This window comes from Leptopilina boulardi, unplaced genomic scaffold, assembly GCF_019393585.1.
Source record: "Leptopilina boulardi isolate dan_hultmark-lab unplaced genomic scaffold, ZJU_Lbou_2.1 LbouV2_249, whole genome shotgun sequence".
Taxonomy (NCBI): domain Eukaryota; kingdom Metazoa; phylum Arthropoda; class Insecta; order Hymenoptera; family Figitidae; genus Leptopilina; species Leptopilina boulardi.
In genome coordinates, this window is record NW_026137806.1 from 681941 (window position 1) to 704177 (window position 22237).

Consider the following 22237-nt stretch of genomic DNA (forward strand, 5'->3'; position numbering starts at 1 on the left):
TTACATACTTGACTGAAAAAAAAGAAAATGATAATCATTTCAACTATAATTTACGATTTATTAATTAATTTAAAAAAAAACACTTTATAAATCCATAATTAAACTAAATTACATTTTGAATCGCGTACAATTTTTTTTTTTATTTCAGTAACACTAAATATACTTTTTATTCAAACTTTGAGTCTTTTATTCAATTTGAATTCTAAAGGAGATTTAAGTTTAATTGAAAAAGTTGCAATTACATTTCAGTGAAGTAGGTTCAAACATTGCGTATATACACTCAGAGAAATTGTATATATTTATCTCCGAGCCTACTAACTCATTTATTTGTTGCAAATATATTTTATTTCATTGAAATATAAAAAATTTATTTGTGCCAAAGAAAAATTTATTTCTGACAAAACTTTTATTTACGCCAAATAAATTATTTCTCTGAATGTATATATTTATCGTTTAACATTTTTTTAAAAAATTTATGTAATAATATTTACCAAATAAAAGTGGTAATTTTATATTCGGGACAAAATATTAGAGAAAAATTTTTGTCTTTTACCACAAACTAAAATCACTTTATACGAAAGCTCTCTCCATTAAGAGCTTCCGTTTCGTAAATTCCCCAGACACAAGTTTCTCCAGCAATCAGAGAGCGACGTGCAACAATGTTGCCTCGCATATATATATATATATATATATATATATATATATATATATATATATAAATTCCACTCTTCTCGTAATTTAATTTATCTTTAATTCTCGCGATATAAATAATGAAAGTGAAGTGTTCGACATGTTCTCTATTAAAAAACAAAAAAATAAAAACTAAACATAATTTTTTTTTTTACAACATAAAATTGTGAACGAAATTTATTCAGTTTTTCGTTTGTTAAATGGTTTCCGAAAGTCGAAACACGTCCGGAAGTTCTGGCTTTTCTCGATCAGTGTGCTGGAAACGAATTCACGAGTAGGTATTGTATATATGCGAAAACGAGTGGGGTGTGCGAAAACAATGAGAATGGTTGAAGGGGGGAGGGAGGCACCGGGAATAAAAGGGGAAAAAAAAAAAAAAATTGTACAATTTTTGTAACGACTATATGAGAAACAGTAGTGGATGTTAAAAAACAAAGATTATTCGCACAATTTTTTATATGAATCAAAAAAAAAAAGAAAAAAAAAACAAAAATTCACGACCTTTGTGAAAAGCATTCTAAAATGGTAAGGGTGAATTTTCCCTTGGGGAAGTAGACTCTCAATTTAAAGTTTCGTCTAGAAATAAAACTTGTGCCAAAGAAGATCTCCTTTGTTTTGATTTTAACTTCGTTTGGGAATTGAGCCTTCTTTGTGATTGAAATTTACCTTCAACCATAGTTAAGTTCGAGTGCCGTTGAATGGACTTGTAAATGACTTTTTTAATCTTGAAAATATTTTTCTTTTATATTATTAATTTTATTTTTTTAGTTTTTCTTATAGAAAATTTATTATTATTCTACTATTTTTATTATTACACCGTTCGACAAAATTCAACTTTTTTTTGACTCACAAAAAAATCCAAACATTTTCGGAAAATAGGATTAAAAAAAAACCCGCCATTTTGAATTTTGAAAATCTGACATCAGATTAATAATCAGCGACCCCGAAAACCCACAGATACCAAGTTTTATAAAATAATAATAATTTTTAGGGTTTCGTGATCCAGGGCCGAAAGCCTTAATAGTTTCGCTTTGGCGTCCGTTTGACCGTCCGTTGTACATGGTAACCGTTTCCATGGCAACAGTTACTTACTATGGCAAAAGTTACCATGGCAACAGATATACTATGGCAAAGGTTACTATGGCAAAAGTTACTATGGCAACAGTTGGTACTATGGCAAAGGTTACTATGGCAAAAGTTACTATGGCAAAAGTTACTTTAAAAACCGTTACTATGGCAACAGTTAGTTACTACGGCAATAGTTACTTTGACAAAAGTTACTATGGCAAAAGTTAGTTACTATGATAAAAGTTACTATGGCAACAGTTACTATGGCAAAAGTTACTATGGCAATAGTTGCTTTGGCAAAAGTTACTATGGCAAAAGTTACTTACTATGGCAATAGTTACTATGGCAGCAGTTACTATGGCAAAAGTTAGTTACTATGGTAAAAGTTACTATAACAAAAGTTACTATGGCAATAGTTACTTTGACAAAATTTACTATGGCAAAAGTTAGTTACTAGGGCAACAGTTAGTTACTATGATAAAAGTTACTATGGCAAAAGTTACTTACTATGGCAATAGTTACTATGGCAGCAGTTACTATGACAAAAGTTAGTTACTATGGTAAAAGTTACTATGGCAAAAGTTACTATGGCAATAGTTACTTTGGAAATAGTTACTATGGCAACAGTTACTATGGCAAAAGTTACTATGGCAAAAGTTACTATGGCAAAAGCTAGTTACTATGGCAATAGTTACTATGGCAATAGTTGCTTTGGCAAAAGTTACTATGGCAAAAGTTACTTACTATGGCAGCAGTTACTATGGCAAAAGTTAGTTACTATGGTAAAAGTTACTATGGCAAAAGTTACTATGGCAATAGTTACTTTGGAAAAAGTTACTATGGCAACAGTTAGTTACTAGGGCAACAGTTAGTTACTATGGCAATAGTTACATTGACAAAAGTTACTATGGCAAAAGTTAGTTTCTAGGGCAAAAGTTATTATGGTAACAGTTACTTACTATGGCAATAGTTACTATGGCAATAGTTGCTTTGGCAAAAGTTACTATGGCAAAAGTTACTTACTATGGCAGCAGTTACTATGGCAAAAGTTAGTTACTATGGTAAAAGTTACTATGGCAAAAGTTACTATGGCAATAGTTACTTTGGAAAAAGTTACTATGGCAACAGTTAGTTACTAGGGCAACAGTTAGTTACTATGGCAATAGTTACATTGACAAAAGTTACTATGGCAAAAGTTAGTTTCTAGGGCAAAAGTTATTATGGTAACAGTTACTTACTATGGCAATAGTTACTATGGCAATAGTTACTTTGACAAAAGTTACTATGGCAAAAGTTACTATGGCAACAGTTAGTTACTATGGCAACAGTTAGTTACTAGGGCAATAGTTACTATGGCAACAGTTACTTACTATGGCAATAGTGGCTTTGGCAAAAGTTACTATGGCAATTGTTACTTACTATGGCAATAGTTGCTTTGGCAAAAGTTACTATGGCAAAAGTTAGTTACTAGGGCCTAGTTTCCGAAAATGTTTGGATTTTTTTTTTTTGAGTCAAAAATCGTGTCCGACTGTGTTATTATTAGAATTTTCTAATATAATTTCAATATAAAGATATATTAAACTTGAAGAAAAAAAAAATGGGAAATTAGTATAATTTATACACAAAGAATGTTTATAATTTGTTTTTTCTAGAGTCCGGGACGTTCTTTTAGCATTGGAGGACACAAAATTGAGTACGAGGCAAGCGACGAAGCTGGATGGACAACGAAGTGCATCTTTACTGTTGTATTACGTCAGGCGTAGTAGAATGAAAAAGGGGGTGTTGGAGGGGGGGATGAGGAGGGGGCGAAAAAAAAATTCTATGAACGAGAGATAAAACTTGGAAAGAAGAACTGAATATCGGTAAGGTAATATAAATGGAAATTGCATCTCTCATTTTCTTTCTCAAGCACACGGCCCATAATGGATTCAGCTTTTACCAGAAACAAGATCGTGTCGCGCTAAAGTCCAAGAGCTTCCTTTTTTTCTTTTTTTTTCGTCAACGGCTGTAAAACATTTAAGTCTTTCCCACAACGCCTTCTTTTGATGATTTTTTACATGTAAAAAATTAATTATTTTATTTATTCATAAATAGTATATATATATAAATTTTTTTTTGCCATTATTAATAAATTGAAAGCAGAAAATTGAGGTGATAAATAATAATTTTTTTCTTTTTCAATGAAGATAAAGAGGGAAAAAATTTTTTTTGAACGTGTGCGGTCGGTTGTATTATGTCGCACGTGATTGACTGGCATTTGCTTGAGGGTTAACGATTTAAAGTACCAGAAGGATATATGTTACCAAGGATGTAATCAGAGCTACGTAAATGTCTGTGCTGTCGCTTCGCATGAAAATTATGTCCACGATGTACCGCTCCCTCTTGCCCTACATATATGTTTTCTTCATGATTCCCATAAATAAAGTTATACGCGAATGAAAGTGAACAAAAATATTTTCCTTTATATTTAAAAATGGCAAAAAAAAAAAAAAAGAAAAATTATATCGGACATCGTAATTACACTCTGTACTTGTACATAATAAATAAATATAATTATATGGATATAAATATATATATATTTATATTTACATAATTATATTTATAAAAATGTATATCTACACAAAAATTAAGGAAACATGAAACAAATGACGTTATTGCCCGGGGGTAAGAAGCTTCTCATAAAATCTCGCGAAGGTCAGAAAACGATCCATGACTAAATTTATTTATGAATAATATTTATCATAATTGACCCTCTAACTTACTTTCAATTGATTTTAAAAAGGAATTTTTTGAATTACTATTTTTTGTAAACTTTTATTTATTGTTTTCGAAAAAAAAGAAGAAGAAATTTAAATTAAATAGCACCCACCTCTGTAACTAGAATATTACATTTCACTATATGATGCATTATAGAAACACCCTTGAGAATTAACTGAAGCTTAAACTGCTTATGGGGCAATTTGTGCAGTTGATATTGGGTTTAGGATTCACTTAAATTTAAGTGGAAGTGGTACAGTCGACTGATATTATCCTATATTAATTAAAATTTAAATTAAACTTTAATTGAAACATTCACTATATACATGAGGAGAAAAGATTTCTGAAATGTAGATAAAATTCTCTCTATATATATATATATATTTATTTAAAGTTGACAATTTATTGCTATTTCACTTTTATTAATTTTTTTTCCATTCTTTTATCCTGGGACGAAAAAAGTGCGAATTTTTGACATGAAAAATAATTTTTTATTTTCACTTAAGATTCAAAAATAAAGTAAAAATCTTTTATTCATAGTTTTGAAAGTTTTCTCACGACTTTAACCCAGTTTTTGCTTGCACATATTATATACAATCTATTTTTACTATGGGCTTTCTCATTTAAAAATAGATCAACAACGACTGCAATATTATTTAACGAAAATTAAATATATATATGTATTATTTTTCATGAAGAAAAATTATTCAACATGCTCATGATGAATATATATAGAAGATCATACGTAAAATAGAAATTTAAAATATTGACTATAAAAATAGTTTTACCGAATAGAAATTAAGGTTCTTCTATTAAAAAAAAAAAATTTCTTTTCCACATAAATAGTTTTTGTATATTCATTTAGCATAACAGCAAATATTTCTTCATTTCAAGAAGAAAATTATTTTAAAGATTTTATTATTATTTGAGTTTAAAAAAAAAAATTTAATTTTTCATATTGGAATAACAAAAATTTTACGAGTGAATTATTACTAATTTTGTAGAGTAGATGGAAAAGTAAATTTTATCTCGAATGAATGTGAATACAAATAAAAGTGTAAAAAAAAAAACACATATATAAACTTCATTTACTTTTGTTTTCAAGTTTCTAAAAGTGTTGCAAATCAATTTTTCAAGGAAAGGAAAAAAAAAACCCCAACTGAACGAACTCTCTTAACTGTCGAAGAGTTCCAGTTAATTATTTTCCTGGAAGTGACACTTTCCTAAAAGTATAATGAAGGGGGAAAAAAAAAGTTGAAAAAAGGGGGGGGGAGAAAAAAACGAGAAAAGTTTGAATTGCTGAGTGAACGGAAAATGCAATTATCGATTCGTGTAATTGTAATGTGAACTGAATCAATGAAAATTCACTGAAATCTTCATTATCGTAATCAATTCATTGTTTATCGAATTAATTATCAGATTAATTATATATCAATTTAATTACAAATTCATTCGATCATGAAATTCAATGTAGCGAATATGGTAGTATTTTGGCGTTAATAATAACGAGATCATTTTAAAATTGAAAATAAATGATAAAAAGTGATTTATTGTAATTCCACTCGCATATCATTGATACAATAATTACGATCAATTATATATATTAAAAAAAAATATATATATATATAAAATATGTGACACAATGTGTATAAAAATTTATCTAATAAATATATTACAAAATTGAATTTATTCATTATTTATTATAAAATAAAAAAGTTTAGATATACAAAAATTAGACTATATTTTAAGGCACATACATATTTTTCCTAATAATTAGACTATAAACTAATCGTTATACAAAATGTTTGAATTTTTTTTCTTTTCCTTCTTTTTTTTTATTTAATAAAATAAAAAATTGTTTCATTTTTCATTATAATAAATATTTCTTTATTTATTCATATTTTTTTTAATCTCAACATTTTTGCAGTCTTTCAAAAATAAACAGTCAAGGATTATTTACAAAAGACTCGTGTTGTTTAAAGAAATGGTATATATAAAAAGAAAAGGCGTTTTTTTTCGTTAAAAAGAAAACCGAGTTGGCGATGTCTTCAGCACCTTCAGATTTTAAATTATTCTTTTTAATGAGTCTTTTCATAAAGGTTTTTTGTAACAAAAGATTTCATTTAAAAATTGTATAACTACATTTTTTTTATATTATTAATAATAATAATAATTCAAACCGGTATATTTTTGAGCGTAAATTTAAAATAAACTATATATACTCTATTATAATTTGATTACAATGCTCTGGATATAAAATTAAAAAAATTTTTTTTTCGTTAATTCTAAATATTATGTTTAATTCTTAAAGATGTTTTTTTATTTTTTTTTGGATGAATTGTAATAATTAATTATTATTTTTTATGAAAATGAGTGAATTTTTCGATACAAGGAGATTCTTGAATTTTTTTTTTTTCATATTATAAATATTTTGTCTACGTACAACATTTACGTCGGGAGAGTATTTTGGTTTCAACGCGTCCTCTGCTATAACCGTTTGTTCGAGAATTGTGATCAGTTCCCTGATAATGTTGATGTTGTCTTTGCAATTGCTGCTGCCTTTGTAACATCTGTTGCTTTTGCAGATACTGATGGCTTTGCAACTGCTGCAAATGATACTCCCTCTGACTGGATTGTTCATCTAGAAAAATTATAGACATTTTTATTACAATTTTTTTTATCACTTTCTGAAAAAGTTATTCTTACAATCATATAAGCAATCTGGTGCATTTGCTCTTACTTTCCCGATATTATCATTTTTTTTTTTTTATTTATTTCATATTTTTAATTTATTTGATACTTATTTTAATTTTTAAAAAAGTTTTTATATCAAAAAATGTCTATTTAGAAAAAAAAGTTTATTATATAATAAATAAAGTTTATTTAATCTTTTATGAGAATAATATATTAATGTAGGTTTTTTTTTTCTCTAATGGATTTTTATCTTTACCAAGAATAATTTTCTTCTCTTTTTTGTAAATTGTTTCCTCCACTATTTTGAACTCACATTATACAAGACAATAACACATCTGGTACATTTTGTTCTACTTTCAAAATTAATAACATTTTTTTTAAAAATCTCTTATATATATTTCATATTTTTATATTCAGCAAAAAAAATTTGACTTTCAAGTTGAAATTTATTCCATAAAAGTTATATTTTTCTGAAAAAAAAAAAAAAAGAAAGTTTCTACGTCTCTCCCAAGTGAACCAAAAAGGCAAGTTTCTCTTGGTCAGAGCAAAAAATTTATATTCATAAAACAATATTAAAGGTTTCGAAAATTAAAAAAAAATGTCAAAAACAGCTTTTAAAGACAAATTACACAAAAATAAACAAATTTCTAAATACAAAAAATTTATTTAAAAAAAAAAATTACTATCGTTGAACGTTTAACTGTTCGTTGACAATTTGATTTTCTAATTTTTCATTTTTTGTTTGATTTTGTTCTGATGAAATTATATTCTCATGATTTGACAATTTCTCAATGACAGAAGAATGAGAATTCACTTTTTGTGATAAAGTTTTCTTGATTTTATTATTTTTATGATTTTGTGTGTCATTGCCAATTTTCAAATTTCTTCTCTTATTATTTTCTCTATTAGAATTTTTTTTGATTTCATCAGTTTTTAGTTGCGTTAATTTTGCCTTCGATTGAAAACCAAAATTCGATTTAGTTCGAGGTTCATTTGACTTTGATTCAGTAACACCAAGATTTTGGGAAATTTGTTTTGAAATTTGCACCGTTGCTAAACTACAAGTTTTTGATTTTGAACCTCGTGAATCATTAACAGTATTTGATGAAGACCATTTTGACATTGGAGTCGAGCATTCGTACCACTTATCATTTTCTTCTCTCTAAAAAAAAAAAATTTACTTTTTCTAGAAAATAGAAATTTTTTTTTTTTTGAAAAATTCTAAAAAGGCAAGAGAAAATTAAAAGTAAATTTTTGTAAAAATAATAATAATTTCACACCTGCGTTTCTAATTTCTCCAAATGATGAAAATCTCGATTCGAATTTTTTTTCATTATTTGTAAATTTGACGTTTCCATTCTTTTGATACCTTTTTTTTTAAGTTCATCGTTCAAATTTCCTGATTTGGTATCACCACATAAAATAGGACTGGCTGTTTTTGGTCTTTGAAGTCGGCTAATTTTGGAATATTTTGGCCTCTCTTGAAATTTTTCATCACGATTAAAATCCTCCTTTTCAACTAGTAAACTATCTGAATTTAGTCTATTTCTACTGAGATGATTTTTAATAAACACTGGCAAATGTGATTCAGAATTACGACAACGTGAACCAGAAGATGATGGTCTTATTGTTGATGAATTGGAAATTTTAATTGGCATTTTTGGTAAATTACAATTTAATTTATCAAATGTTGTATTCGATGAAAGTGTTAAATTTTTTTGTTCAATTGAATTTGAATAATTTATTTCATTAATTTTATTTGATTTTAAATTATTTTCTTCTTGAGATTTTTTAGTAGTCAATTTATTTTCTATTATTTCATTGTCATCTTCGATAATAATTTTTTTCTCAGGACTTATTGATCGTTTATAACGTGGTGTTGTACAACGACTTCCAGATGCCGATGATGTATTACTATGTAATTCTCTAGTGTTTCGATTTTCTAATGATACTTTACCACCTGATTGTGTGACACCGTATTTTCGATTAAATGAATTTGCCTTGTTTCCAAAAAACCAAAATGGCTGACTATCATCATTTTTTGTTGATCTAAATGAACATTTGGAACTTTTTATTTTACTTGGCAAACTACAAACTTCACTTGAACTCGCTGAAAAGTAACTTTGCTCTTCTCTCTTTTTTTCCTCGATTCCCTGATTTTTCATGTCATCTAAAATTGTAAATTGACTTGATCTCGCTGATTTGCTTGTTTTTTGAAGACTTCCGCAGCTTAATTTTCTTTTTGGAGTTCTGGAAGGTTTTCTCGTCAAATGCGGCGACTAAGGGTGGGGAAAAAAAAAATTTTTTAATTACATAATTTTAAAATAAAGAAAAATATATTGCAAAAATATACTTGTGATTTTGGTGAATCATTATCAATTTTCACATCCACTTTCGAACGACGAAACAAATTTTTAGTCTCATTATTAAGTAATTGAAACATTTTGACATTTGAATTATTATTAACAACATCAATAGTAAAATTACTATTAACTGTCATTTGTGAATTATTTCTACTATTGCATTTTCTACGTGACAAAAAATTATTATTATTTTTCTTTAAGCCACCAATTAATTCTGGTACATGATCAATTTCAATTTCTGATTCTTTTGTTCCAATTGCTTTGTCTGATGTTTTTGGTTTTTTAAATCCTTGTACTAAAAAATGATCCAATGGATGTAAATATTCTAATTCTCTTTTTTTAATTGCCTTTCCTGGCTCTGGACAATCTTCAATGTCAAATAAATTATAACCTAATTTATTTTTAAATTCACCCTCAGTTTTTGAATCTGATGAATTTAGACAAATTGTATTCCAAACCATATCGCCTGGCGCTTGTTTTTCATTGAAATGTTTTTTTAATAATGCTTCAACTAATTTATGTCTATAGGCAATATAATCAACTGATGATATATCAACAATTGGAACTTCAAAATTTGTCGCTACAAATGATGTTGATTGATTTAATGATAGTGGATCTTGTAAAATAGTTTTTAATTTATTTTCATTTTTCAAAACATCAACACTTGCTTTTGTAATTGGCGATGAAATTGTATTACGCATTGGTGTGACATTTAAACTGAGACTTGAACTTGATGTTGATTTTATCGGTGATGTTGGATAGTGCATAACAATTGTTCGCTGTTTAATTGTGGAGAAACTGATTTTACGTGAGAGTGATGACTTTGAAAAATCTTGTCCAGAATCATCCTAAAATGTTATTTTTTTTTCAAATGCAATAAATAGAAAAAAATAATAATTATTAAAAATACGCAAATTAGGAAAAAAAAAATTTTTTTTTTTAAATTAAAAAAAAAGAAAAACTAGAGAGAAAAATAAAATTATATACATACGAAAAATTGATAAATTCGGGTGATAATTGGCACTGATAAAAGAAGTACCAAAACCAATGCAAAAAGACTTTCCAATACAAAAGGTGGTAATGATTGTAAGGTTAATACAAATTTTGCTGGCACTTCGATGTTTAACATCCCGACGATTTCAATGTAGTTTGAGTTCGTTCAGGACTCAATGACTCTATCAGCCTCATGATCAAAATAAATTAACAATTTTTTTTTTTTCTTTTTCAAACACAACTAATCAATTTTTCCTTTTTGAAAAAAAATAACATAACTCGATTTCAATACCAAAAAAAAAAAAATCTGTCATACAATTAACATATTTTCTGTTATACGTGACTCTTTTGTTTTTCTTCAAATTAAAAATGTGTTTTCAAATATTGTATACGCTTTTCAAATATAAATATTAATTTCACATTTTCCGTGATATTTTTATTTGATATTTACGTAATTTTGATTAAATTCCAATTGTGTTTATGTTTGAGAAAAATAAACAAAATTCAGTTTTATGATTTTTTGTTTTGAAACATTAAAAAAAAAAAAATTTTTTTTAAAATTTATTTACAGAAATTGTATTCAATTTTTTTTTTTGAAAAAAGAAATTGATGCCAAGAATCGTAAAAATGAGAAAAGCAGATATATATATGAAAAAGTGGCAAAAGACAAGTTACAATAAAGTATAAGCTTTCAATTCTATTCACTGAATTTTAGAATATAAAGTTCCACTGATTTTCTTTTTGTATATCGTACCACAAATAATATGCGCTTCACTCACAGACAACATTATTAATTTCTTTTTTTTCAGTTCAAAAAAAATTCTAAATCTTTTCATGCAAAAATTAATATTAATTATGATATTTAAATTTTTAAATAAAAAACATGAATTTTATTTTCTATTTGAAACATTTTTCTTCTTCTACTAGAAATATTGTTCATTCTTTTTTTTGAAAACCTTTTTTTTTGAAAAAAGTTTTCTCTTTTTATTTTCAATTTAAAAAAACAAATAATTTTCTTTGATTTAAAAAAAAAAATGTTCTCTTTATATTTTTTTAAATGAATTAAATTTTTTTTGTTTCAAAATGTTTTGTGATGAAAAAATTGGACATATATAAAGGAAAAAATTAGAGAAGAAAGATGAAAAGTAATTATTTAAAAAATTAGTATGAAAAAAGACACAAGCAACAACACATACACTTACAGTTGACGAGGGGATACACTCGTGTTTGATCCTGTTGTCGCGTTCGCAAAATTGGATGCACTTGATGATAGGCAGCAGCTCTAGTGCTATACTCATCCTGTCGACGTGAGTGAGTACGATAATTTTGAACTGCATACGTTCCAGAAAATATACGAGTATATCTGGTGTAACACCCGCGAGGAATCTGTAAAGATCAAAGTTTCTCTCTCTCTCTCATCATTTATATTTTATATCACGAAAATTCAAAATTATTATTAGAACATATAAAATAAAGAGTATATTTTCCATTTCGATAAAATTAAACAAGATTATTTAATTTTAGCTATAAAATAAAAAAAAAAAAAAAAAAAAAAAAAAAAAAAAGATAATAATTAAATAAGAAAATATTTAACTCACTCTAAATGAATTTTCAGGCACTACTTGAGGCGGACGATCAGGACATATTAGCATCTTCTTATAAATTTTGTTCTATAAAATTAAATATAAATAATTTATAAATGTTCAAATTATTCGATTTAAAAAAAAAAAAATTTCATAAAATCATAATTCATTCAAAATTATAATCATCATTCATAATTCATTTCATCATCATTCATTCATAATTTAATAAAAATAAATAAAATAAATAAAATCAATTCAAATACAATTTATATTAAATCGAAAATAATTTTGAAAAATAAAATTCCAACTAATTTTTCTTTAAAAAAAATAATAAAAATTCGAATGAATTAATTTCAATTGATTTCACATAAATAAAAATCAATATTTTGTTTATAAAAAAAAAAAAAAAAGAAAACAATAAAAACTAAATGAAAAATGAAAGTAATAAAAGAGAGGGAAAAACAATTAAAATTTTATTGTAATGGAGTAGATAGACAGTAAAATTAAAGTAGGGAAAAAAAAAATGCGAAAGACATTAAGAATCTTTCGAGATAAAAATACACAAAAACTTTCCATTGATGCCTTCTGCAAAAGCTTTTCTCTCTCTCTCTTTCTCTTGCTTTAATCTACTTTTCTTGAAACAATCAGGCTTTCCTTCGACCTTTCGTATACATCTCGCGCCCTTTCCCTTCTTCCCCCTCCCCCCACCCTTTTCCACAGTTCACTTCTCTAGTAACATTTTCTCTCAACCAGGAATCCGTTTTATTTTACTTTTTCTCAATTTTCTTTCTCTTTCTAAGAAAGAAAAAAAAAGAAAAAAAGAAAGTATGACCACGTGACCCAGCATAAAATGAAGAAGAAATCTTTATAAGAATAAAAACGAAAATGACATCTAAAAGTTGTGCTTTTTATTTTTAAATGAGCAAAAGGGTTTGATAATGACTTACCTCAGAATTTTGATAACGTTCAGCCTCTGTTGATAAAAAAAAAAGATACAAATTATTATCGTATTTCTCACTATTTTTTTTTAATTATAATTAAAAAAGTAATTATTTTTTTAGTTATTATTTTTTTCAGTTATTATTATTATTATTATTATTATTATTATTATTATTATTATTATTATTTATTATTAAATAGAGTTAGTTTTAATTTAATTAGTAATTAATTAATTAATTAATTTTAATTTTTATTAGTTATTATTTTTATTCTTTTTATTATCATTTAAAAATAATTATTAAAATTGTTAATTTAAAAAATTTTTTTCGATTAATTCTGAAAAAACTAATTTTTGTACTATTTCTCTAATTTGCAAATAAAGAACGCAAATTATTTAAATTTATAGAGAAAGTTTTGATGATTTATATAAATATATTTGATTTTCAATAACAATTCTTCAATGTCAGTGCGAGATGAAAATTTGTAATCTCAATCAGTCAAAATCATTGCGTTCCACATATCAGATGAAGAGGAAAATTGGTTATAAAAGCGGTATTGAAACTTGTGACATTGCCCCCGCGCGTGAATAGTGTCGCATAAATTTACCTCGAACGTGTATAGAGAAGTGGCATTCAGCTCGATTTCCGGCAGCATCGGAAGCAATGTAGCGCACGTTGTGAATACCGGGGTACAACTGCTGTCCAGGTTCCTGGGGAAATGAGTACAGAATGTAGGAATTAACCTTTTTGAACAGGTGTTGTGATTTAATTGCAGTAAACGACTGCCTTTTCCTTTTCGCCACCCAAAAAAAAAGTAATCTTATACTTAGAGGAAAATTCCTCTTCTAATATCCTCTAAATATTTCCTCTTAAAACAAGATTATTCAATTGAAATGTAGAATATTTTTATTCTTCATTTTAATGGAAGAATGACAAAAGGATTCCTTTTGTATTTTCCTCTTTAATTAAGATTTTCCGTTTTAAATTTAGAAGATTTAAAAAAAGGAAACGGAAAAAAATAATGTAATCGTTTGATCCCTTTCCCTGGGTATGATAGTTGTGAAGTTGTTTTTTAACCTTTCAGTTTTAATATTTCTGGTAAAATGTCAACAAAAAGGACAAAAAAATGGATTTGCTTTATTAAAAATACAGAAAATATAGTTAAATTCAAATTAAATGAATATTTTTAACGCTATTTTTAGATTTAAAAAAATTTGGATATTTCTTGTGAAATTTTACTACTCAGGTAAATAGAAATACTATAACCCCATTTTTGAATCTTTCGAATTTTTTAAATCTTTTTATTTACTTTTTTAAAAAAGTTTTAAAACGTTAAATAATTTCATATATGAAATTTTTTTCTGTCCTATAAAAAATGTTAACTTTTAAACATATCATCATGTTTTAAAATTATTTTTGCGCTGAAAATCTCGTTGATCATTACAACTGATTAATGAAAACTTATTTTTTGTATTTTAATTATCAATATAAAATGTTGATAATTAACCAAAAACATGACATTGTTAATGTTATATTAAAAAACAATTTTTATTATTATATTGAAATGAACTATTATAATTTTACTTAATTTTAATTTAAAAATGTATTTTCTGCAAAGATTTTATTATTTGATTGAAATTATAATTATTTTATTGATGGCTTTGACATTAAAAACAATTTTACGAGGTTTGGATGTCGACATTTAATTTAAGAGGAAAATCCTCTTAAATGAAGAATAATAATTTTGATACCAAAATTAAGAGGAAAATATGCATTTATTTTAGAGGAATCCTCTAGATTGAAAATTACTTTTTTTAGGCATTAAAATTGATTAGGAACACGAGAGTTTGTACTAAAAATATATCACTTCTCTCTCTCTATATATATATATATAAATATTGAGAAACTTGTTTCGAAAACCAATTAACCTCTCGTGGATATTAGTATAAAATATTTTACAATCGATAAGATAATCTTTGTCAAACTAAAATTTTAAAATCCAATTTTAATTACTAACCAAGTTTTCTTTTTGTTTTTGAATTTCTTTATTTAACTATTAAAATTTGACTAGTTTGAAAAAAAAATATTCGTCAATTCTTCAAATCTGCGTATAAAAGTTGAAAAAAATTATTCAAAAAAAAAAAAAAAAAATGTTTAGAAATAAAATTAGTGTTTTAGCATAACACTTCGTTCAAAAGATAACTGACAGGTCATTAAATATTAAAATAATAAGGCAAATTTCAGTGAAAGGATAATTACAAATTTCCAACTTTTGTCATTAACTATATTGTTTATGTACCTGGAATTTAGATCCATAATAAGATATTTTAATAGTTAGCACGAAAATGTTAAATAAAATTAGTTTCTAAAATAACACCCTTCAAAAAAAGAGACCAAAAAAAAAAAAAAAAATTCTCAAAACGTGGAAAATTCTATATAAATATTTACGTTTTCTATTCTATAATTTACATACTTTTTTTTAATACTCGGAAAAAAAAATGTCACCAACCCTTGTTTTGTAAATTCTGTCAATTTCGACATTGTCCTCAAAAGTGGGTTCTTGCCAAAAAACAATTCGACCCGCTTCTCCATGTTCTAATCTAACTTCAAACGATGTTGGACACGTCAGAACTTTTGGATTTTCATTGTCTGCAAAAAAAAAAACAAAGATGAAATATATAAAACTATTTTTTTACTATTGATTCTAATTATTTTTTATACAATTGCCAATTTAGAAAATTAAAAAAAAGTTTTCTCTGCAAACAAGTTTATACCAAAAATTTAATGAGTTTGTCTAAAGTTGTATTTTACTGATAGATATAAATTAATAACAATGATTTTAACTTTAATGATGTCTGGATAAAATTTACTTTTACTACTTATTGAAAAATGCTGGCATTTTGAAGAATTTCTGTCTGACTAAAAGTTACTTTTACTACTTATAAAAATTTAAAAAACGATCCCATAGAATTTCAGTCTGACTAAAAATTCATTTTTACTACTTATAAATTTTTTTTTAATTTTCCAACAAATTTTTGACTGGATAAAATTTACTTTTAACTACTTATTGGAAAAATGATTTCATCGTAAGAAATTCATGTCTGACTAAAGGCACATTTACTACTTAAATAAAAATAACACAATCTTACAAAATTTCTGTCTGACTAAAATTTGCTTTTACTACTTATGGAAAAAATGACTTCATCTTACAGAATTCCTGTCTGACGAAAAATTACTTTTACTACTTATAAAAATTTAAAAAAAAATTCAACAGAACTTCTGTCTTACTAAAAACCATTTTTACTACTTAGAAAAATTAAAAAAAGATTTCACCTTATTTCTGTCTGACTAAACGTCATTTTTACTACTTATAAATTTTTTTAAAAAAGTTCCCACCAAACTTCTGTCTGACTAAAATATACTTTAACTACTTATAGAAAAATGACTTCATCGTACGGAATTTCTGTCTGAGTAAAACTCATTTTAACTACTTATAAAAATTTTAAAAAAAGTTTCCACCAAATTTTTGTTTGGCTTAAATTTACTTTTACTACTTATGGAAAAATGACTTCATCTTACAAAATTTCTGTCTGACTAAAAATCACTTTTACTACTTATAAAAATTAAAAATAGATTTCACCGAATTTCTGTCTGACTAAACGTCATTTTTACTACTTACAAAATTTTTTTAAAAAGTTTCCACCAAACTTCTGTCTGACTAAAATATACTTTTATTACTTATAGAAAAATGACTTCATCGTACGGAATTTCTGTCTGACTAAAACTAGTTTTTACTACTTATAAGAATTGAAGAAAGTTTCCACCAAATTTTTGTGTGGCTAAAATTTACTACTTATGGAAAAATGACTTCATCTTACAGAATTTCTGTCTGACTAAAAATCACTTTTACTACTTATAAAAATTTAAAAAAAATTCACTGAATTTCTGTCTGACTAAACGTCATTTTTACTACTTACAAATTTTTTTTAAAAAGTCTCCACCAAATTTTTGTGTGGCTAAAATTTACTTTTACTACTTAAATAAAAATGACTTCATCTTACAGAAATTTTGTCTGACTAAAAATCACTTTTACTACTTATAAAAATTTTAAAAAATCTGACAGAACTTCTGTCTTACTAAATACCATTTTTACTACTTACAAATTTTTTTAAAAAAAGTTCCCACAAAATTTCTGTTTGACTAAAATATACCTTTACTACTTATAGAAAAATGACTTCATCGTACGGAATTTCGGTCTGACTAAAACTCGTTTTTACTACTTATAAAAATTTTTAAAAAAGTTTCCACCAAATTTTTGTGTTGCTAAAATTTACTTTTACTACTTATGGAAAAATGACTTCATCTTACAGAATTTCTGTCTGACTAAAAATCATTTTTACTACTTAGAAAAATTTAATAAAATTCGACAGAACTTCTGTCTTACTAAAAACCATTTTTACTACTTATAAAAAAATAAAAAACTTATAAAATACTATTAAAAAAAAGATTTCACCAAATTTACGTCTGACTGAAACTTACTTTTACCACTTATCTAAAAATTACAACAATTCCTTAATTTTCCCTCACAACAACTACGTCATTTATCACTAATTCTAGATAACAGTCAAGAACGTGAAAAAAAATTTTTTTGCAAATATTACTTATTCCCTAATATAATTTCTAAGAAATATATTAAATTTACAAACAATGCGATTCACAAAAAAAAAAAAAAAAAAAAATGTCACCTAATTGTTAATTTCACTTACCTCGAACACGAATCATGAGCCTGCAGCTACTGGTATAATTGGATGTGAGAGACCATGCTGTGAAAGTGACCATAGTGATGCCAGCGGGTAAATCCGCTTGTAATTGTTTTCCCCAGGCCGGCGAGGCATCCACGAACCTAGGTTTCTCGTCACATTACAATATTGCAGTCACAAAAGAGAAATATACACAGTAAATTAAACCAAATTAAACCACACCGTTGGTTTCACTAAAGGAGTGTACAAAATATACAAAATTCATGTAACAAATGTACATGAAGCTCGAGAGTTTTATACAAATAAAACATTGTAAAAACTGCGCTACATCAAGCTCAGAGTGTATTAAAAAAATAATCCCCCTCTTCCCTAAAACGCACATATATATATGTCATTCATATATATAATACTGACTCAGAAATCCTCCAGATTAGCTTTCGGACTTTCTCTCTTGCATTTTCCAACTCACACAGCTGCCAATCATATCTCTCAATATCGAATTTTAAAGCCCTCATGTGGCTTTGCAAAGGGAAATCAAAATTCAAATTTTATTCCAAATTTCGAATTAATAAAAAATAAAAAAAAAAAAAAACAGGATCTTAATTTTATTACTATTTTTAGTATAAATTTTTCCTACTCAGAAAATTTTGTTTTAACTAAAAAATACCTTTTTTCTATTAACACAATTTTTCAATTAATTTAATTTGATTCAAAAAAAATTATTTGATCTAAATAAACGTTTGGTTTATTCAAATAAATTCAAACACTATATAATTGAAAGGTATTTAATTTAATAACGACTTTAGATACTAAAGAACCCCGCACCATTTACATGGGAATTTGGGGTCCTGTGAAATTTTCTGCAACTTTATAATTTTGTAGTTTTTGACCTCCTGAACAAAAAATGTAAATGGCAAAATTCCAAAAAATGGACAGATTTTTTAAAAATTGAGGTTTAAGTTTAAAAAAATAAAAGAGAAAAAAATTCAAAAATGAGTAAAACCAAAAGAAGTAAACAAACTGTCGTAAAACTCGCTATTCGACGGTTTTCGGGGTCGCTCATTACGAATTCGATGTCAATTTTTGAAAATCCAAAATGGCGGATCCAAAATGGCCGACGATTTTTTTTTAAATACATTGAATTCCCTTAAATCTTGTTACTCGGGGGTTTTCGGGGTCGCTAATTACGAATTCGATGATAGTTTTTCAAAATCCAAAATGGCGGATCCAAAATGGCCGACGATTTTTTTTAAATACATTGAATTCCCTTAAATCTTGTTACTCGGGGGTTTTCGGGGTCGCTAATTACGAATTCGATGATAGTTTTTCAAAATTCAAAATACCCGATGCAGACTGGCGAAAAAAGGTTTAAAAATAATTTTTTTTAACGAGTTTTAAGAAAGTTTGTTTAGTTGTTTTGGTTTTATTCATTTTTGAATTTTTTTCGCTTTTAACACTATTTTTTAAACTTAAACCTCAATTTTTAAAAAATCTGTCCATTTTTTTGGAATTTTGCCATTTACATTTTTTGTTCAGGAGGTCAAAAAACTACAAAAGTTCAAAGTTGCAGAAAATTTCACCGGACCCCATAAATTCTCATGTAAATGGTGCGGGGTTTCTATGGTTTCTATTTTGATACCTAAAATGGATACTTACACTGAAAAAAAAAATTATTTGATTCAAATACCGGTGTATATTTGGTTATTATCAAATAAATATTTACTTGAATCAAATATTTCTTATTTGAATCAAATAAATGGTATTTGCTTCAAATACTGAAATATTTGATTCAAATACTGAAATATTTGATTCAAGTAAATATTTATTTGATAATAACCAAACATACACCGGTATTTGAATCAAATAAATTTTTTTTTCATTGTATTTTAGTACTTTCTTTTTATACAGTAAATTTTATTGAACCAAATGTTTGATTAACTTTATTTATTTTTATTATTATCTAATTTATTAAAATTGTGTGTTGAAAAATTTTTTTCTATTTGAAAGAAATTTTTTTTTTTTTCACAATTATTATTATCGAGGGAAATTATTGGACACACTTGTGATTGCTATATAACTTATATATGTAACTTTTGTCGGCAATGGAGATTGAATTGAGAATGATTGACGGCTGCTTGATTTGAACTGGTTTTAATCTCGTTTGGAATTTATAGCATGTGTGTATATATATATATATATAGTAGAAAGCTGATCGATATACACTTGTATCCACATCTCGAGAGGAAAAAAAAAAAAGAAAATCTTAAAAGAAGAGTCATTGTGAACTCGGACCTCAAGAGCTCGAAGTAAAAGTGTCTCGAGAGGACATGAAAAAAAAGAAAAAAAAAAAAAAAAGAAAAGTAACAAAAGAAAAGTACCTCCACCAATCCACGTTGGACTTGGGTTGAGGGAAGGAAACTCGAACGGTTCTCTGCCTCGACGAAAGTTCCACGTCTACGCTACTCGGACACCTGATGTATGGTCGCGGCATGTCTGAAATGAGATTCGAATGAGTTGCCACCTTTCTGCCACCTTCTATATACATCACTTCCACAAGGTGAATTTATCTTCTCGCGTGTAAATTCGATAATCAAGCTACAAAGTAAAAACTCACATGTTTGATTAAATTTACTTCCTTTTTCTAAGAGTGAATTAGTATTAGAAAATTTATAATTTTAATTTTTTATTTTTAATAGTAAAAAAATTAATTTTTGTTGATCATTTCGTGAATATTTAAAATTATAATCCCTGAATAATCTCTTTTATAATTTAAATTATCCGCGTATAAACGTCATATTTATAATCCCAGGATATAGAATATTTCATATAATCCGCTCGATTGTCCCATATTTGATATAATATCTATCAATTTTCCTCTCTGGTAGTTTAATAAATAAAATTTCGTCACTAATTTTATGAAATAAAAAAAATGTTTGAAATTGAGTTTTAAAAAAAACTTAAACAATATTATTGTTGCGCATTGAAAAAAAAAAGTTGTACACTCATTAGCCGAAACAATAATATGAGAGGTAAAACAAGTCAAGAGGCAATGGTGCAAAAAAGTCGGTTTAAAGAAGGAGAACGAGAACTAAAAAGCTAAACGAGAGCTGGTAAGCTCGTTAAGGCCATGGCGTTAAAGTATGACCTCGTTAGCAGCAAGCTCAACAACCGGACTTTCTATTATTAAAAGCTGTTTAAAGCTTCCATTTGACTAATTGAACGCATGCAGCTGATTTTGCAAACATTGTGTTGTAATCCTAACACGTTGTTATCGTAATGATATAATGGAGTAAGGAGCTGAGAGTGTGAGTGTATATATACTAATTATGAACCTGAGTAGAAGGGACGATCCAATGGAGTGTATTCTCGAATGCAACTTGGTTCCTTCCCATTCCAACGACCTTCGGCCTCGCAATCTCGAGCGTGAGCACCCTCAAGCTTGAATCCATTATGGCATCTAATATAGCAACGTGCACCCATTGGATAATCTGTCGCACCTGATGAATGACCCGGGCATCGAATCTTATATTAAGAACCAAAAAAAATATTAATTCTTCCATTAGAATATATTTTAATATTAAATAATTATAGAAAAAGTTTTTAATTACATAAAAGTTTCTAATTTTTATAAATTTTCTATTATACCTCTCCATAGAGTGGGACTTTTAGTGCACGACATTTCGAAATTCGGGAAACGCAGGTCTTTCCATTGTCAGATAAAATTGTGTCATTGCTGCAAACACAGTGATAACTTCCCTCTGTATTTACACACACACTATCGCAACCTCCATTTCGATTTTGGCATTCGTCAATGTCTTCGCATTTACTCTTATCCCTAAAATTATCAATCATTATAATACCCAAATAATAATTTGTAAAAAAAAAGAAAAACATACCTAGTATCCTGTGTGTAACCTAATCGACAGCTACATAAAAATGATCCAATAGTATTGAAACAATCATGATCGCAACCACCGTTATTTGTTTCACATTCGTTAATTTCTAAAAAGAAAGACAATTATTTTTTTTGTTTAACTTGACGAATATTGTTATACTAACCTAAGCATTCGGTTCCATGTAATTTGAAACCAACATCACAAGTGCATTTATAAGAACCAAGTGTATTCAGGCAACTACCTCGACAATGTCCCATGGCACATTCGTCAATATCTACAGAGGAATTTAATTGAATTTTGATTTGTTCACGTTTGACTCTTATCTCAATAAAAAGAATTATTACAAACCTACGCAAACACCATTCTCGAATCGATAACCCGGATTGCACTCGCATCGAAAACTCCCAATGGCATTGATGCATTTACTATCGTTACATGGTCTTTCAAGGCACTCATCAATATCTAATAAAATTAAAAGGATTAATTAATTTTTCC

At 26.8% G+C, this 22237-nt stretch overlaps 3 protein-coding genes across 7 annotated transcripts in view; 1 reads left to right on the forward strand and 2 right to left on the reverse strand.

Moving 5' to 3' along the window:
* Window positions 1–4539, forward strand: part of LOC127280708 (uncharacterized) — a 33132-nt gene extending 28593 nt beyond the window's left edge. For both annotated transcript variants that reach the window (XM_051303914.1, XM_051303915.1), the window contains one exon: window positions 3411–4539. In XM_051303914.1, coding sequence (XP_051159871.1) covers window positions 3411–3521 — 111 coding nt within the window. In that variant the 3' untranslated portion in view covers window positions 3522–4539. The remainder of the gene's footprint in view (window positions 1–3410) is intronic.
* A 1730-nt stretch (window positions 4540–6269) lies between these two features.
* Window positions 6270–22237, reverse strand: part of LOC127280706 (fibrillin-1-like) — a 79177-nt gene continuing 63209 nt past the window's right edge. For 2 of the 4 annotated variants that reach the window (XM_051303897.1, XM_051303895.1), the window contains exons 10-22: window positions 22091–22204; window positions 21906–22016; window positions 21743–21848; window positions 21492–21681; window positions 21179–21368; window positions 20225–20339; window positions 17853–17989; window positions 15596–15735; window positions 13694–13796; window positions 13096–13121; window positions 12164–12235; window positions 11762–11951; window positions 6270–7156 (exon numbers count right to left, since the gene is read on the reverse strand). In XM_051303897.1, the coding sequence (XP_051159854.1) occupies window positions 6951–7156; window positions 11762–11951; window positions 12164–12235; window positions 13096–13121; window positions 13694–13796; window positions 15596–15735; window positions 17853–17989; window positions 20225–20339; window positions 21179–21368; window positions 21492–21681; window positions 21743–21848; window positions 21906–22016; window positions 22091–22204 (1700 nt within the window). In that variant the 3' untranslated portion in view covers window positions 6270–6950. Of the gene's footprint in view, window positions 7157–11761; window positions 11952–12163; window positions 12236–12585; window positions 12944–13095; window positions 13122–13693; window positions 13797–15595; window positions 15736–17852; window positions 17990–20224; window positions 20340–21178; window positions 21369–21491; window positions 21682–21742; window positions 21849–21905; window positions 22017–22090; window positions 22205–22237 lie in introns of those variants that run through there. The other 2 variants (XM_051303896.1, XM_051303898.1) reach the window with 2 other exon arrangements.
* LOC127280709 (GATA zinc finger domain-containing protein 14-like) lies at window positions 7454–10925 on the reverse strand. Its single transcript, XM_051303916.1, has 5 exons — window positions 10564–10925; window positions 9563–10420; window positions 8490–9488; window positions 7893–8371; window positions 7454–7679 (listed from the first exon to the last, which is right to left on the reverse strand). Coding segments are annotated over exons 1-5 (2475 nt in total). The 5' UTR covers window positions 10702–10925; the 3' UTR covers window positions 7454–7678.

What these genes read in the sequence shown, in the direction of transcription:
- LOC127280709 (XM_051303916.1), bottom strand. Translation starts at nt 10,701, where the DNA reads ATGTTAAACATCGAAGTGCCAGCAAAATTTGTATTAACCTTACAATCA. An exon ending in CCCGAATTTATCAATTTTTC is followed by an intron (nt 10,421 to 10,563) that starts GTATGTATATAA and finishes ATAACATTTTAG; the next exon opens with GATGATTCTGGACAAGATTT. An exon ending in ATGATTCACCAAAATCACAA is followed by an intron (nt 9,489 to 9,562) that starts GTATATTTTTGC and finishes CCCCACCCTTAG; the next exon opens with TCGCCGCATTTGACGAGAAA.